A 16545-nucleotide genomic window follows, 5' to 3' on the forward strand; every position below is an offset into this window, starting at 1 on the left:
TTCCTGCTTTCTGTAGTGAAGAACTGATTTGCAGTGCCCAGCCCATCGTCTGTCTGGCAAAAGCTAGGAGCCGCGCGTGACATTCCTGATATTCCTCTGCAGAAAAAGTAAACAGAAAGCTTAACAGCAATGTCTTCTCTTGCATGTTTTCGTGTAGGAATACATTCCTTTAAAAGCCCGACTTCTTTGCTTTTGTTGTGACTTCTTGTACTTCACTTACGGTGGAGCAGGGCTATCAAAACTCTGAGTGATGGGGGAGTGTGTGTGAGGCTGTCTGTCTTGCCAGGACCTGGGCTGAGACAGGAAAGTCTTTCCTGCTTTCACTGAGTTGGAAAGATGTGCGAGAGCAGCTTTGCTGTTCTGGGAAACGAAAGTGTCCCGAGTGCTTTCACTTTCTCGTTCTCCTGCCCCAGCGAGCGTGGTTATGCAGGGTGGCGAAGATTGCATCGACTTAGAACAAAGTCTGTTTTTTTCATTCCTTTCCTTTTTTTTTTTTTTTTTTTTTTCCTTTAATGGCCGTGTTTAAACTTCCCTGCCAGAAACCCATGCCCGAGTTGGCAATGTGATGTTCTTCCGTCAGCAGTCAGGCACCTGTAACTCGAGGGGCTGAGCTTCTCACCAGGGGGCTGTTTTCTCCTCCCTGGGCTTGGCTGAGCAGCAATCCTGGGCAAGCAACACGCCAGGGCATTCGGACAGCAGCCTGGGAGAGGGTGTGGTGGCAACACAGCTTATGATTTGATGAATTCCGGCTAAACTTCCTTCATCTTCCTGTTAGGAAATAAAGGCTGGTTCTGTTAGGTGAGGTTTGCACCTCATCAGTTGGGGTGCTCTTGAAGAAGTCTCTATCTGCCAAGAGTGGAAAATATTTGACTGGAGCGAACAGTAGTTTAACCAAGTTCAGAGAAATTAATGCAACTTGCACGTGACTTCTGCCAGAGGTGGTAGGGAGTCCGTTCATAGGGTACATGCAAAGTTCTGGTTAATGAGCGGTCAAGAGGAACTGCCAGTAAGTACCCTGAATCACAGTATTTAGTTGTGTAGAAACTAAGGGTAAAGTTAAAGCTTTTCTTATATACTTTTTTTTTTTTTTTTAATTATTGGATTATTAAAAAAAATACAAGAACATACAGTGACAAATTAGCTTAAAGCTGAGGCTGAGCTACTGAGATAGTTTATTGCTGAGTGGGATAGCGGGGGCATGCCTTGCATAATGGGACAAACTCAGGCTTTATGCAAAGCAAAGGGAAATGTCTCCCCCCCCCCCCCGCTCCGGTTTTCAGCATCAGGTAGGCAAAGAGCATCTCTTAATATTTTTTGTGAACACTTGTAACTCTTAATTTGGCAACAGCGTGTTCCAAATGGTGTATCTCAGATTTTTTAAATATATTTATTACAGCATTAATAAAAGGCAATAAATGTTGTCATAAACTGTGTTGTGCCAACGCATCTTAGCCCAAGTTGTAGGTAAAATAGAGAGCATCCTTCATTTGTGCCATGCTGAGTGCAGCCACTGCCTAAAATGCTGCATTTTTTCAGCATTAAAATTTCTGCATCCTTATTGTATTGCAGGCTTTATATTTCTTTAGGTCATCAAAACTTGCAATAGATTGACTAAGGACTCTGCAAACCATCATCGGAAAATATTCACGCAGCTTTCTGAGTGAGCCTGTCTGTACTGCCTCTTTGCCCGAAGTAACTATCCCAGTTTTTAGAAATGCATACGGGGAATGTAAATCTCACTCTCTGCACTGGGGGTGATTGAGGCACTCATGCTGCCTTCTACTGATAGCTGTGGGGCTGTATCCTCTGATAGAGGGGTGGTTTTAACGTAATAAACTATGTAGTAGTTCTCCTGGTGAATGTGGTGCAGAGTCTGTGGTTTTAGGGTTTAATAGGAATGTGAAGTTAAGCAACAATTTGAGTCAATAGTAACATTCCTGAGAAGTGCTGTGAAGAAACAGTTTGAACCTAAGGTAGTGAAAAGACAGACTGACACACAATTTCACGATTAAGACACTGCAATAACATCAGGTGTCTGCAGCAAGCCTGGTGATTTCTTGTCTATGTAATTGTGGATTTGCTTTCCATATATTTAGTAACATCACTTATTCCAAGCATTGTAAAATTTTAATTTATTTAGACTCTTGCAATTTAAGAAGACTTTTTTCCAGTTAGGTATCATATTTGTTATTGTTTTCAAACTGTCCTTAGCTACATACTTTTGCTTTTCTTTGCTATAAATGGTTGAAATGTATGAGAATGTTGAAAGCCATCAGCAGGAGGGTTTTGCTGAAAGTGAATGTTATCTGTTGATGGGACTGTAACAGAAACAGCACTGTCGTGAGAGATGGCAACACTGAGTTGCCACAGTTTTAAGATAGCTCTCCTAAGTACAGGTGTTAGAGAGATGGAATCCGATGAATGTGCAATGTGAATAAGTTGAAGGCTGGAGTGCAACTAGGTTAGCTCTGGAAACAACACCTGACATCAATTTGGGTATGTAAAACATTTTTTAAAGCAGCAGAAATATCTGTATGCAAATTCTGATGATTTTTTTTCCAGAGGTGTGCTGCTTTGACTTAATGCTTTTGTTTACAGTAGGCGTCTGAATTATTTTGCCGAAAACCTTACATCCTGCATGACATTTGTTTTAACCTGTTTCTTATCCACAAATTGGCAACAGTGAAGTTTATCAAAGTTGTTTTCAAGTAAATGCAGACTATGCTTATAACATCCTTGAGTAACATTTTCTTAGCCATCAGGTGAAAGCACATACATTTATTCATGCTTTTGTTTCTTTTAAGCCTTACAGTAAGCACATGTAGACAAAATAATATATTTAATAGCAGCTTTTCAGAGAGCTAGTAGTGTTTTAAAGGCTTGATCCATAGCTATTTAATTGATCCCTATGTCTTGCCTCAGTCTAGGCAGAATTTTTGGAAATTAACGCATGTTATATAGTGACATTATATGTCTCTGTAGCTTCTTCCTACCAATTAATTTGTCAGAATTTCACCTGTGTTGTACCCCATAATCCATAGGGTTCCCTTTGATTTAAACAGGATGTTGACTTGTAATTAGCGTCTGAGACTTGGAAGTTTTGGATTGTGGACCGTGTAGCTATACTTGAAGCCATTTATTACTTTTGGTGAATAATTAATGATAGGCTTGAATTTGCACATGGTTTCTGTGGTAGCCGTTCTCACAGCTCTGCGAGTTCAAGAAAAGCGAGGTATCTGTCATGAAGACTTCTGTTCTTATACTCAAACCAAAAATGACTTTTCCAAATTTCAATAAAACTGCTTTTATGAGTTCATTTTGAGAAGTTGAATTTTACTGTATTTTTGCTGTGGTAAGCCAGGATAAAAAGTGTTGTTCGGAAGCTGAACGTAGTACTCATGTACATCCAGGTGTATGCTGCTTGAGTGCTTTAAAGTGAACAGCTGGAAGAGGATGGGTATGCACAGGCACCTGGTGTTCCTTGCTGAAGAGGAGGAGATGGTGAGAACAGACTCCTACTCTGCTTTCCTTTTGTGTTCAGTTTCATTTTATTAATGAAAGAGAAATTTCTTATGGGAACAAAATTCTTGGCAGTGAACTTTGTATTAAAAAACAGAACAAAACAAAAAAAGTGAAAAAAACACGACAAAACACTTTCCGAAGTGCATAGGTATAAGTGGCCTTAACTGAATAGCATGTATTTTGTTGTATCCTAGACATCCTGTATTGTGACTGAGAAAGCGTTTCTTTACTTTGCTGACTTCAACTTTTGCTTTTTTTTTTGTTTTGTATAGAATTATGATAAAATACATGAACGAAGCTTTTAAGCTTGTAAATATGATTAAAAAAAAAGTTAGCTTTTGAACTGCTTGTGGAGTTCCATTTTCCCGTCTTGGAATTATCTACTTTCTCATTTGTAAGCTTCTTTTCTTCAAATTTTGTTTTTGTTTCTCATGTAATTCCTCCAATGTCATATGGTCACGCTCTTTTCATTTAGAGACTTTCCCACTAGCGGTTTCTCTTCTTATGTTAGAGCCTTTTCATTATTTGGTGGTAGTCATCTGCAAGCTTGTTTGATTCAGGCACCTATGTTTATTGCTTTTTTTTTTTTTTCTTTTAAACATGATACTGGAATTAAGCCTTCTCTTTACCTCTATGTTCCTTTATTTGTTTGGAAGGCAAAGAAAAAAAAAGTCATCATCTTACTGGGAAGTTTTAAAAGTTCTCTCTATTCTTTCATGTGTTTTATGGGACTCAGCAAAAGGCACAGAACATCTCTTGTGACAACCATGGTTGAACCAAAATCACCTCTCACCTGAGGCTGACGGGGCTGCTGCGTTGGGTACTGGTCTGTTGGCCTACTGGATAACCTCTGGGCTTATTGATGCTGAAGATGGACAGATTTCCCTGCTCGTCACCGGTTCCGGCTCCTGTTACCTTGGCATGTTGCCTTGGAGCTTTCTCTAGGTCTGATTTAAAGACTGGTAACTGTGCCACCTACTTTCTAGTGCTAGTGGGGGTGTGTATGCAATGTACAGACTCTGCTGCGTTACTTGAGACCAGGGAAGGATTTTGCAGTTGCCTTCTGTCCCCAGCAAACAAGCTGAAGACTCTTTTGCTTTGTGACCTTTTGTGGAATAATTGTCAGAGGTGACTTAGAAATTAAACTTATATTCACATTTTAAAGAAAAGATACAGCATTGAAGAAGCTTCCAGGGTAGAGTGTAGATGTATTCCATAGACGTTCCCTAGGCCTCCAACCTTAGATGTTGACCACACCGGGGGAACTTACTCTGCTGACTCTAAAAGGAACTGTATGGAGCGTGGAGTGGAGGCAGCACAGCCAGGCTCTGTGACAGGATGAGAACTTGTAGGTACATCAGAACTGATAAGCTGCATCTTTGCTACCCTGGGACAACAGCCTGTCATGTTTTTGACAAAATGCTGTCCTTTTGGTGAACTTTGCTCATTATAGTATCATTATAGTACCAAAACACACCTCCATCCCAAAAGCTACCCACCTCCAAGGTGTAAACACGTCTCAATGAGTTTACACTTTAATTTTTTCTAGTCTATACCTTTAAAAGCAAAGCGAGAAAATTTCACACCAGTCGTAACAAAGGTATGTATGACTAGAGTCACTCAAGGTCTACCTGAAAGATAGGAAATAATATAAATTAGTTTAAGGGAGAGAGGATGTTAGGCAAGATACTGTCGTGTAAGGGAAGATAAGCTTCTGACTTCTGGGACCAGTTGATTGGCTGAGCCTCTCTTTTCCCCCATCGGGACACCTTTGGGTAAAATCCGAACACTTGGTTATGCTAAGTGCCTCCCCGTGAAACTTAGGAATCTCTATAGAGTCGCTTTATATCTTTTAATGTGTTTGTAACCAGGCAGTGCTACTCATACTCTTGGTATTTGCACGTGCTTTGCAGACAGTGCATCTATCATCGGCATTCCAAAGAACCTGTGTATCTGTTGCTTTAATGAATTGCACTACTCGTTAATCTAGCCATGGCAGTTCTCATTGAATGCGACCAAACTCTTTAAGTGTGGCCGTGGTAGTTCATGGAACGCAATTAGACGGAGGGTGTGTTATGTTATTTGTGTATCCGTAATCGTGATAATTCAGTACCCTGAACGCGACCGGACTTATAATGACGAATTGGGCATCACTCCCAATTAATTTAACCTTTAACAAAACACCCTTGAATGGAAAATCATTGAAAATTTTGCTATTGATATCTCTATTTTTTGATGGGGAATGTGTTGACAATGATCTTGATAAGAAGGCAGTGTACTATTTTAGTTTTCCACGTTTAAAGTTATTTTTCAAAACAGTCAACTCTTTAGAGTAGTCTTTCATACTCCTTTAGCTCAAGTCAGCCTACAAGGTTTGACTGTGTATGTGGTGATGCTGGGTGGCAGAGAGTCACTACTGGTGGTACTGCTATAACACCACTGAGACACAGGACTGGATTGCAACAAATGGCAGGTAGAAACCACAGCCGTCACCAGTTTCATGGGACCATATTCAGCTTTCTCCCTGGGGGCTGAGGCAAATGTGTATTTCAATATGACATAATTCAAAGTTCATTTAAAAAAATAAAAATTTTTATTCTAGATTTTCTGTTTTCTTTCTCCTTGAAATAAACTGGCCCAGAAAATGTCAACTGTCTTCTGGGGAGAACACTGCTAAACTTGCTATTTCTTGGATTGTGAAGTAGTAAAATTATATGCTGATCCACGCTACAAATCTCAACACATCTTTAAATACTATAGTCTCTGTAGTGTTTTAGTGTTGCTTTAGTTCCAGTGTCATCTGCAGCTGTCCAGGTTGCTATTCCCTAACGAAGCTGCTCACTGCATGCCAGGGCATAGTGTCTGCTGGGGCTTCCGGGTACCTGACTTAAGAAAGGCTCTTCTGCAAGAGAAGGAGGGGCTGTTGGCAGGCCACAGCCTTGCAGGACACCTCTCAGGTAGCGCCCCAGGTTTTGGTTGACTTCATGTTATCAGTAGTCTCGTTCTTTTTCCCCCACAAGCTAACAAGGTGCGTCTCTTCAGGACTTCTTATAAAATGATTAGTATGGACAGGATAAGCTATGAAATTGCTCAACTGAATGCTGCAAACTGATGCTGCTGCATCTCTTTTCTGATGGGTTTCCATTTGCTAACGCAACCGCACCGAGACGCTGCGGGGAGGGAGCCGACCAGGCCGCAGCAGGAGCGGCCATGTTGCGGGTGCACCTCACGGTGCCCACAGCCCTGTGGGGAGAGGCGGGGAGCAGCTGCTGTCAGATACCGTGGACTATTTGTAATAAAGACCGGTCTTAAAACAGTGCAGTTTAACTTCTGTTTAGGATTTTCATGCTGTCCTATTCTGAAAGCGGTGAGGTGGACTCTCTGGTGTTTAACAGCTGCAGTCAAAGGGATCTTTCTGGACTGGAGGGCTGAAGCCACGGAGCGGAGGGCAGCACGCAGCTTCAGTATGTGCAGGAGCGGGTCTTGGTGTGTGTGTCTGCCTGCTGTGCAGTTTTGCCCTGTAGAGCTACATCAGGAGTGTTTGATCACTGCAAGTGCTCTGCTGCTGTGCTAATTTTATATCCCCCTTTTGTTCGAGTAAGTTTTCAGCAGCAGTGCTGAAATAGGACAAAGATTACAAGAGGCTTTTTTCCCCCCTCAGCTTCTCTCACTCGATTAAAAATAGGATTAAAACAAAAGCAGAGAAACAATTGAATCTCATAAGGCTGTTGTTCCACAACAGTTTAATCCAGCCTAAATAGGCACAGCCTTGATCTTGTCCTCTCCCTCACGCCAGCTCTGGCTCTCACTAAGTCAGCAGGAAATTAATTAAAAACAAAGAGCAGCTTTCTGCCAGCGTAGCAAGAGCCTGGGCTGTCCTCCTGCCGCAGTTTCAGGCAAGTGTTTCTGGCTGAGAGGGAGGAGAGGATGGCACCTGGCTGCATCCGCGTGGGCTGACACTGCAGGGAACCACAACCTGGGAAGCACAGCTGCCTGTTCAGAAGCAGCTTGTGGTCTGACAGCGCCTTTAGACCTTGCTGTTTGCAGGTAGTGCAGAGCACAGGATCCTGCTGGTTTTAGCGTGCTTGCAGCTTCCAGAGTTTGTTTGTTTATTCCTAGAGTAGCTGTTGTCATTACCAGAATGGCAGAGTGAGAAGAAAAGACTAGCCTGATGGTTTTTGACTGGGAACTCTTCCTTATTGTGCAGAGCAGAGTGTGAAATCATGACAGTTGTCTAGGAAAAAAATAATTAAAAACAAAAACAAAACAAACAAAAAAACAAACCAACAACCATTGGAGTGGGCCAGCAGAACTGCCACGTTGGGTTGAGAGGTAGCTTTTAGCCTTTCAGTGACAATCAGATAATAAATGGGTGATGAGAGGACGGCGAAGTCTCCCAGACGTGAGCCAGAATAGCTTATGTTTGGCATGGGGGCTTGAACCACAGTTGGGATGCAAAGAAAACATCTGAGCAGGAAGCTGAAAGTGTGAATCTCTGCAGCACTGTTTTAAACCTCAGAAAGACAAGGTTTCATGAATTCTTTATGCATTCAAATGGACACTTGTAATAGTTGGTACAGTAAAATATCCTGGGCGATAACTTTTTCTGTGAGGAGAAAGCCTGTATTTTAGTGACATTGTATGGGCAGCCACTGTAAAAGTTCACATTTAGGCATGATGGTAAATGTCTATAAATGGAAGAAAAAAATTAAAAAGAACCTTTTACAACAGAAAGTGACCAGGAGTCATTGTAGTAATAACAATTGCAACTAATATCTATATGAAGAGTTGGCTGTATGTCTGTCATCCTCTCTCTTCCTCCTTCTTTCTGTCTGTATAATGTCGCCTGTCATTGAGCCCATTGGTTTTTATTTGCTGTGGCTTGTATATACTGTTGGAAGCTCTCTTGATGCTGGGGTCTGAACACATTTGATGTGGGGTGGGGACGTGAACTGAGGTTCAGACATGCTGTCAGGAAGTGGCATTGCATTGCCTGTGGCTGGATTCCCAGGGGAATCTTTCTGAATTTTGCACATAGTTTGGAGATAACGTGTGCTTGTACTTTGAAAGACCCACCACTGGTAATTCTTATAACCCACGAGATTTTAATGGGAATAGAGAGATTTTTGCTAATTGTCACAGTTATTGGAGTGAGTAAGAATCAAAAGCAATTTTTGTGAGGAGGCAAGCTTTCACATGGCTATTTGATTGACTGCAAATTGAAATTTAACTTATACCTAGTTAAGTGAGTGTAAAGATTTCATTTGTGTACATTAGTTAATTCTTAGAGTTGATATTACTATGATAACAGCAGAGTGACAAGAAATAAAGCCATAGCTTGACAGTGTTTTGTTGGGAAATTCTTTCTCTTGTGCTGAGCCAGATGTGAAAAATGGTGATGGTGGTTTAAAACACTCAGACCTCAAAACTCTCAATGATTTTATGTTTCTGACACCTTTCATGATTTCAGTGTAATACTAAGACTGCTATCTGTTCTTGATTATAAGCCTGTCACTGAAGCTGGTTTATGAATAGTTATCAGTAAGAATCAGAAATGTGGAACTAAGCAATTCTTTGCGTGCTTCATTCAAGCAACAATGTTATAAACTAGTTCACAGACTACTTTTAAGAAAGAACTTTTGTTACATTTTTTTCTCGTTGTTACTTTCTTTTCATTTGGAGGATTGCTTTTTAAACCCTGGTACTTTGATGGAAATGGAACTGGCTCGAGAGTCATGCACATTTTTGTTGTGGTAGATCACACCATTTATTATCATATTGCTGTAAGCTGGTTTAAATGGCTTTGCTGCCTTTCTAGTCCTTACTCATGCTTTATCTTTTTAATGACTATACCTAATGCCTTCAGACACTGATTTATTTTTCTTATTATTTTACTGGGGAAAAATCCGTTGGTAATGTAAACTTAGTATGTTTAGCTGTAAGCCAGGTAGTAAAACAGTAGGGCAGTTGAGTTGGAATCTAGAACTGAGCTTCAGTACTTCTGTGGCCTAAGAGGAAACAATATAAAATCTACTACACAAGTTTGAGGAAATGTGTTTCTGTTGCTTTCTGAATGCAGGTGATGATTTGACTCGCATTTAAATTTCGTTGTTTTATAAATGTGTGTAAGTATCTGAGCCAGGTTTGCCCTGCACTTAATGTCAGTAAATAGAAACCAAACTCCTCAAGCAGCTCTTCAAAATCTCATTTAAACAGTTTAAATATTATATAGCTTGAACTAAAATAAACGTAAATGTTATATGAAGAAAATAGTAAATGAGATTTTTGTTGGCCAATACGTGAGGCTCAGAACAGCGAATATTCACGTGAATGCATACTCCATGTTGTGTGGAATCCTTAATGTCAAATCCTGAAATTCATTGCAAAGCCACTCATTAAAGTGTGTTCAGTTGAAGTAGTGCAGTTTTGTCACTGTTCATGGAAACCATAGAAATGTGGTAAGTATTCTGAGTGTAGTCTTATGATGAATACAGGCTATGTAACACTATGATTAAAAGGGATCCTGCCTTTAATTTGTCAGGGAGGACTGTATGCGCATAAGTGATGCGCTCAAGCCTTTTCCCCCATTAAACTTTTTGTTTGATCCAGGCTGTGGTTGGTGTGTCCTTCTGCTTCCTTGAAGTAAGTTTGCTCGCAGTCCAGCACCCGGTGGATAACTGCCCACTTCGCACAAGCTGCTGCTGTAATTGGCAGTTTTGGCCGCCTTCGCAGCGCTGTCACAGGCTGAAAATTTGCAGTCTCTCTGCACATCCTTGTCTCTCTGCAGGTGACTTTTTTTCCAAGCCAAAGCTTGGGGTGAAGTTTGCATTTGCATGTGTATAAAAATAAAATTGTATTCATACCTACTTACATAGTAGATACAATGCCATGCGAGAGCTTTCTCTGTTTGTGACTGAACGAAAGGAAGCCCAGTTAGTAGATATCAGGCAAGGGAACCTAATTCCACCGTGTTTTAGCAAGGTGCTATAAGAATCACAATGGTCAGTGCCAGTGCAGTGATTTAACTTGGTCTTCACACTAAAAAAATACTGCATTTTTAAATTTATGTGGATATGTATACAAACTTTCAAATTTATATATTCATGTGTCTGTTTGTTCTGTGTATACACACACACAGAAAAATCCTAAGGACAGTGATGGTAGGAACAGAGACATGCATTGTGGAGTCAACTCTGCGTTACCCAGTGTTGAAACTTTGTCTCTTCATTTCTTCATTGAAGGAGCTAGCTTTTGTTTGCCTGGATGGGACTTCACCAATAGCTTATTTAGATGACGCTTAATGTATCGGTGTTGCTGGAAGTCATAATGCTCAGCAGTGCTTGTGGGCCTTTTAACTGGTCCTGGTTAGTAATTGAGGGCCTTTGGTATGCTCGCACTTTTTCAAGTTTTCTATTTTGTATTGTTTTTGGCAGGAACTTAAAGCCTGTATTTGGAGGATTGCATTCCTCTCATCTCTCAGTATTCTTCTCATTACTGCAAGATCACATGATGAAACTAGCTGCTTAGCTACTTGTCTGCGGTCTGCACCGTTAGCAGGTCCTCTTCAGCTCAGGTCACATCAGAACAGTCTATAATATGAAATAGCTTCTGCAATCTCACTTGGCTTTCCTCCAGCAAATAGCTCTTTCAGATCAGCATTGCTTCGGAAAGTAAAGTAAGCAGGTTTTGTGCGGAGGGAAATGAGTCGAGATGCTGTTCTCGACGTTTGTGTTGGTTGTGTCGTTGTTTTATTTGTCCCTAGTAAAGTATTCATCCCTTGAGAAGGAAAGGGTTCATGTAGTTTGTTTTCGTTATGTATTTTTCTTTAAGTGGCCAATGTTGCGAGGCACTGTTTTCTCCTAGTAATGGTTGGACCATCTCGTTTATTACTAAGCAGATGACTTCTTCTGTGCTTGGAAACTGGTGAGGGTTGTTTTATTTTCTAAGTTTTAAAGTGCTTGTGTTGAAAATACAAATATTTGGATGTTGCCACAATTAAAGCCAAAGCCTACACGTACTTCTTTGGAAGTTAAAGAAATGAGGAAATAAACAGATGAAAATGTGACTTTTTTTTTCAAATTTATCTGCAGTATAATTCAGAATTAGTCAATTTATGAGATTTACATTATCCAAAAACACATTGAAAAGTTATCAGAGTTTACAGTGCTGTTGTGGAACTAATTTGGGCACGGTATCTTCCTAAGCAGATAATAGTGTAGATCCTTTTCTGCTCCACTAGCACTGGCACAGCTACTGAATGTGCTATTGTGTGAGGTTATAAACCAGATAATCTTAATTGGGCATTTCCTGAGAGGAAGGGAGGGATGGCTGAAAAAGGAAAGAATTGGAAATAAGGGCATGCATTCCTAATATATGAATTTGGCATTTCTCCAGGAAAACGGGAGAATTTCCTGTTAGTTAAGACCTTCCAAGAGCTGAAAGCTCCAGGATACATACCACGTACCTCGGAGAGGCAGAGGAAGGGGGAAGGCTGGGAACAGCTCGTGCAAGAAAGCCCTGGGGAACTGGATGCTGCGTTACGTGCTGGGATGGGGTTGTGGGCAGCTGCAGCTAGAGGCAGCTGTAGTAGCATCAGTAGACCTTGGTTGGCCATTGCCCAGCCAAGGACTTGGGTTGCCCTGTGGCACTTGCACCAGCAGAGCCTGGTGGCACAGACCATGTCCTGGAGCCTTCTCAGAGCCCTTGGCCAAAAGCAGTTGAAGCTGCTTGGAGCATGTGTGCGCGTGTCTTGTGTAGGCATGCAGCGGTACTTGTACACAGTGGGTATATGTGGAGTTCTTCCTAACTAAACTGCGGCATCTGTGCTATAGATAAACGATGTCAAAAGATTTACTGTCATGTAAATTTGAAACTCTGGGGGAGAGGACGGCCAACAGCAGTGGGTGTAGGCAAATAAGAGCTGAAAGAATGGAAGTGGGTTCCTTAGCACCAGTAGCTGTGCCTGGCTCTGCTGGAGTAATCGGTTGGATCTGTGTAAGAAGAGAGGGATTGGTTATTAGGTCGAGTTGAAGTGCAGTGAGTTCTGGTCCACAATTTGAGCCTCTACTAATGCAGGGTTGGAGAGAACACAGAACCAGGGAAGAGCTTTGCTGAAAAAAGGAAGCAACTGATTTATGTTAAGGCTGCTAGTTGTATATTGAATCTCCCCTGCTGACCTGATTGCATTAACATATATTAATGTAGATGCTTCAGACACCTGCAAATGCTTGTATGCTGCTGCCTCTCTTATTTTTAAGCTGTAGCATGACCTCTGAGGTTCGGGGTGGTTTTAGTAAGCCTTTCGGTGAATGACAATCATTCATAGTATTCTTGGATATTTTAGGGTTTATATGCTGCAGTCACTTCAACTCAGAGTAGCCCAAAACTCCATGAAGAGTAAAGCTTGTAGTGCAGACACAATCAGAAAGAGCATTAACAGGAGCAAGGAGGGGGGCTGTGTTTTATGTGGAGCTCTGGCCTCAGTATTCTGAGAGGTAACACCTGTGGTACCAGAGGGGCTGAAGCATTTAGCAGTTGCAATAGAAATTGATCTGCAAACTTCAGACATGGGTAGTAGTAAAATATATATATAAATGTTTAAATCATCCTATGTGCCATAATAGTATGTTCTAAAGGAATGTCATTCAGAACAAAAAGCTTCACCCAATTGGGTGTCTTTGGCAGTCTAGTATAGATGCACTAAATTAAAGTGTAATATCAGATCTCTGAATATGGATACAATTGTGTTTCTTAAGCTTCTTATGTGAAAAGAAAAGCAAAAGGAAAATTTAATCTCATCCTCTGATGAATGAGGAAAGGGTCTGATCATTATTCATAGATAGTAATTGTCTGTACTGCCCCGAGTAATGAAAAGGAGCAGAATTACCTGTATTGATATAGTTCCATGGGTGATAACAGATCATCAGTACAACAGTAAATGAGAGTAATGGCGAAGTTAAAGATGCGGTTGCAGGAGAGATCTGTGTGCAGCGAGCACGATGCCGTTATGTCGGGTTTGAGAGGAGAGAATGATGAACGTGTGGCAGGGAAGGCCACCAGCCTGGTGCTGTGTTAAGGAGCATTCAGCTGCCTTACGCAGCTTGAGCTGTTTCCAAAGACCTGTTAGTTTCCATTTCAAGTATCAACGTAAAACACTGATGAGGTGCAAGCAATTTAAATTATACTTTTTAATATTTTTTTTCAGTTTCATTTTTATTTTTTCCTCCTCTTCCAGGAAGTGATATGTACCATTATTCTTCAACCTCTGTGTGATTTGAAACAACTCGATTAGAAATTAACGGCAGCTTGTCCACATTTAACCTGAAAGCCAGAAATATCTAAATCAAGTGTCTGTGGCCCCACAGCAGTTTAGCTCCCTGTAAGGTAATCAGGATAACTATTAATTTTCCTCTCAATATCTGTCATTTGTAACTAGGATGTTTATGGATTCTTCGTGTTGTTTACTCAGTTACCAGTCAGAAATTTGTGAGCTGAGTGCCTAAACTTTTGGCCCTATATATATATTTAAGTATTGAAATAATCTCTTGATGAGGAAGGAGCATCTCTGGGCCTGGTTCTGATCTGTGAATTGCCTGTCCTTGGGAAGGGGGCTTCAAACCACAGCTTTGCACCAAAATATTGAAATCTGGATATCAGCTACAGAAGTCTAGGATTACATGGCACGGCTGTGCTCATAAATTATCAGCCAATATTTTGAACTGCTGTGAGATTGTTTGTTGGTAAACTGTCTCTTCTGCCTTTTCCCAGTCTCTGTGAGCAATGAATATCCTCCAGTCCTTTCACAGCCTTTCCAACTCTTATATATATTGTGGAAGATACAGAAATTTGTTATAACTGAACATTGTAATTTATTTTGCAACTATTTTCCATTTTAGTAGCTGTCATGTTGGTAGCTAATAGAAAAAGAAATCAGTTCTGCTGCCATGCTCTGCCCTTGAATTGCTCCTACCAGTTTTAATGCTGTTGTAATTACTTTTCCCAAATATTCTTTCTTCTTTTTTCTTTGCTTCTTGCCAGACCTGGGGGCAGGAAAGCAACTTTAGAGGGGAGACAAGTCCTGCCTTTGTACAGTGCTGTGAAATGTGTGGCATATACAAACGGGGGGACGGGGTAGAGCAGGATTTTGTTTGCCTGCATCCCTTCACTTTCCTCGTGCCAGTAGCAGGGCTTTTAAAAAGGAAAAGAAGAAAAGCAAATTGGATTGTTAGCAGTGTCCCTTAGGATCATAAATGAAGGGAGGATTGTGTATGTAATTCATAAACATCCTGAACTATACGCCTTCTATTTCAACTTATTAGGGCATGAAGTAGTGCCTGCCAGGTTAATTTCACACTGGGGAATTCAGCATTCATGCAGCTCTTAATTTCCTCCTCTATACAAAGCTGTGATAAGGAGAGAATAAGGCTATTTGGATATTTTGTTCCAAATAACTCAGTTTAAAGAAAAGTATTTTAGAAGTGGTCGCAAGACAATAATTGTATTTTTTTTTTTTAAATGGAATTTGGAGAGCAACATGAGAACATTTATTTGTCACTGATAGGAAACATGCTTTTTGTTGAGCAAACAAAACCCTGTATTTTACAAAATCTTTTCTTTTATAGATGAAATTACTGTTTTGAGTTCAGGATGTGGTAGGCAAACAACAGAAAAAGAAAAACCACTTGCAAATACCACCAAGCTTTTCTCCTTTTCCTGTCTTCCAAAGGAAGAATGGAATTGTTTAGTTTGGAACAATGGACGATCCTCTATGTTTTCATGGTTTTAATTGTTAGGATGCTTTTAATGGTTAAGTGAAGTTCAAGGATTATCCCAGCCTAGTGCCTATTTTTGCTTCCGTGATGTGATATCTGAACATGAGTGGAGGGAGTCAGCTGTTGGCTGTAAACAGGGGTGGGAACAGTTTTGTTTAAAAACAGAGCAAAACAAAAGCTCAAAATTCACATGAAGTGAATGTTGAAGAGATGCTTAACCTCTTGCTCTTTCTGACTACAAGCATTACTTGAAGCTCAGACACGGACACTGACTGATTTTCAGTTTGTGAGAGTTGGTTTCAGCTGGTCTCGGAAGGTGGTTAAGATGGATTCCTAATGTTTTGCTTTAGTCTTTTTCTTAAAAAGCAATACTTTTATAGTATTTCTTTTAAAGCACAGAGATATTCAGTGAAGATGACTTTCTGAGTTTTGAAGTTTGAATGGCTGGGAACTGTGTATGTTAAGGAAATGCTGGGGTTGAGAGTAATTGGGAGTTGAATAAATTGGTTTTGACAGGAGTTCAGTAAATTATTTCCTCTACTGCCACTGAAGACCAAGTTAGAATTTCATTTGTTTAGGAGGGCTAATTGTGGCTTTATGTAGACTCTTTATACCGATGTTGTATAAGCTCACTCATCATTTGTAAAAACAAACAAACTCCATCAAATTTGAGAATTAAAAGTGCTCAAGTTGCAGGAACTAAACCAAATTTGAATAATACAGTCTCTCCCCCCTTGGTGGTACATAAAGCGTATACAGAGATGTTTGTAGAGAAGCAGGCTCGTCAGTAGCAGTGGTTTTGCTGTAATTTGGCTCTTACCTTATTTTTCATCTGTTCCTGTTTTTAGCACCAGCAGACGTTTTTGAATCAGCTGAGGGAGATCACTGGTATCAATGACATCCAGGTACTACAACAGGCACTGAAGGTAAGACGGATGTTGGGAAGCGTCTGTCTTGTAGCTGAATGTGTACCTCTTGTCATTAACTAATTGTGAAAGCCATAGAGCCGCATCCTTTCTTTACTTCTCTCCTTACCTAGCTTGAATTATTTTTAGATGTATTTTAGGGGAAAAAAACTATTAATGATGGCTTGTTCACTTTAGAAGCAAGCCTGATCTGTTTTGATACTGAGATAAAAATTAATCTGGTGATCAAACATGAAAAGACAGGAATGGTATGACTTGCCTGGAAGGTAACCTTTGGCTCAAGTGTTTGATGTACTTTGATGCTAGTACAGCTGGTTGACACCTGA

The 16545-nt window shown here is 40.6% G+C and overlaps 1 protein-coding gene across 3 annotated transcripts in view; it reads left to right on the top strand.

The window, feature by feature from the left end:
• Window positions 1–16545, top strand: part of USP25 (ubiquitin specific peptidase 25) — a 93842-nt gene that overhangs the window by 5932 nt on the left and 71365 nt on the right. For all 3 annotated transcript variants that reach the window (XM_048079959.2, XM_048079960.2, XM_048079961.2), the window contains one exon: window positions 16142–16219. In XM_048079959.2, the coding sequence (XP_047935916.1) occupies window positions 16142–16219 (78 nt within the window). Of the gene's footprint in view, window positions 1–16141; window positions 16220–16545 lie in introns of those variants that run through there.

Source organism: Anser cygnoides, chromosome 1 (assembly GCF_040182565.1).
Source record: "Anser cygnoides isolate HZ-2024a breed goose chromosome 1, Taihu_goose_T2T_genome, whole genome shotgun sequence".
Classification (NCBI taxonomy): domain Eukaryota; kingdom Metazoa; phylum Chordata; class Aves; order Anseriformes; family Anatidae; genus Anser; species Anser cygnoides.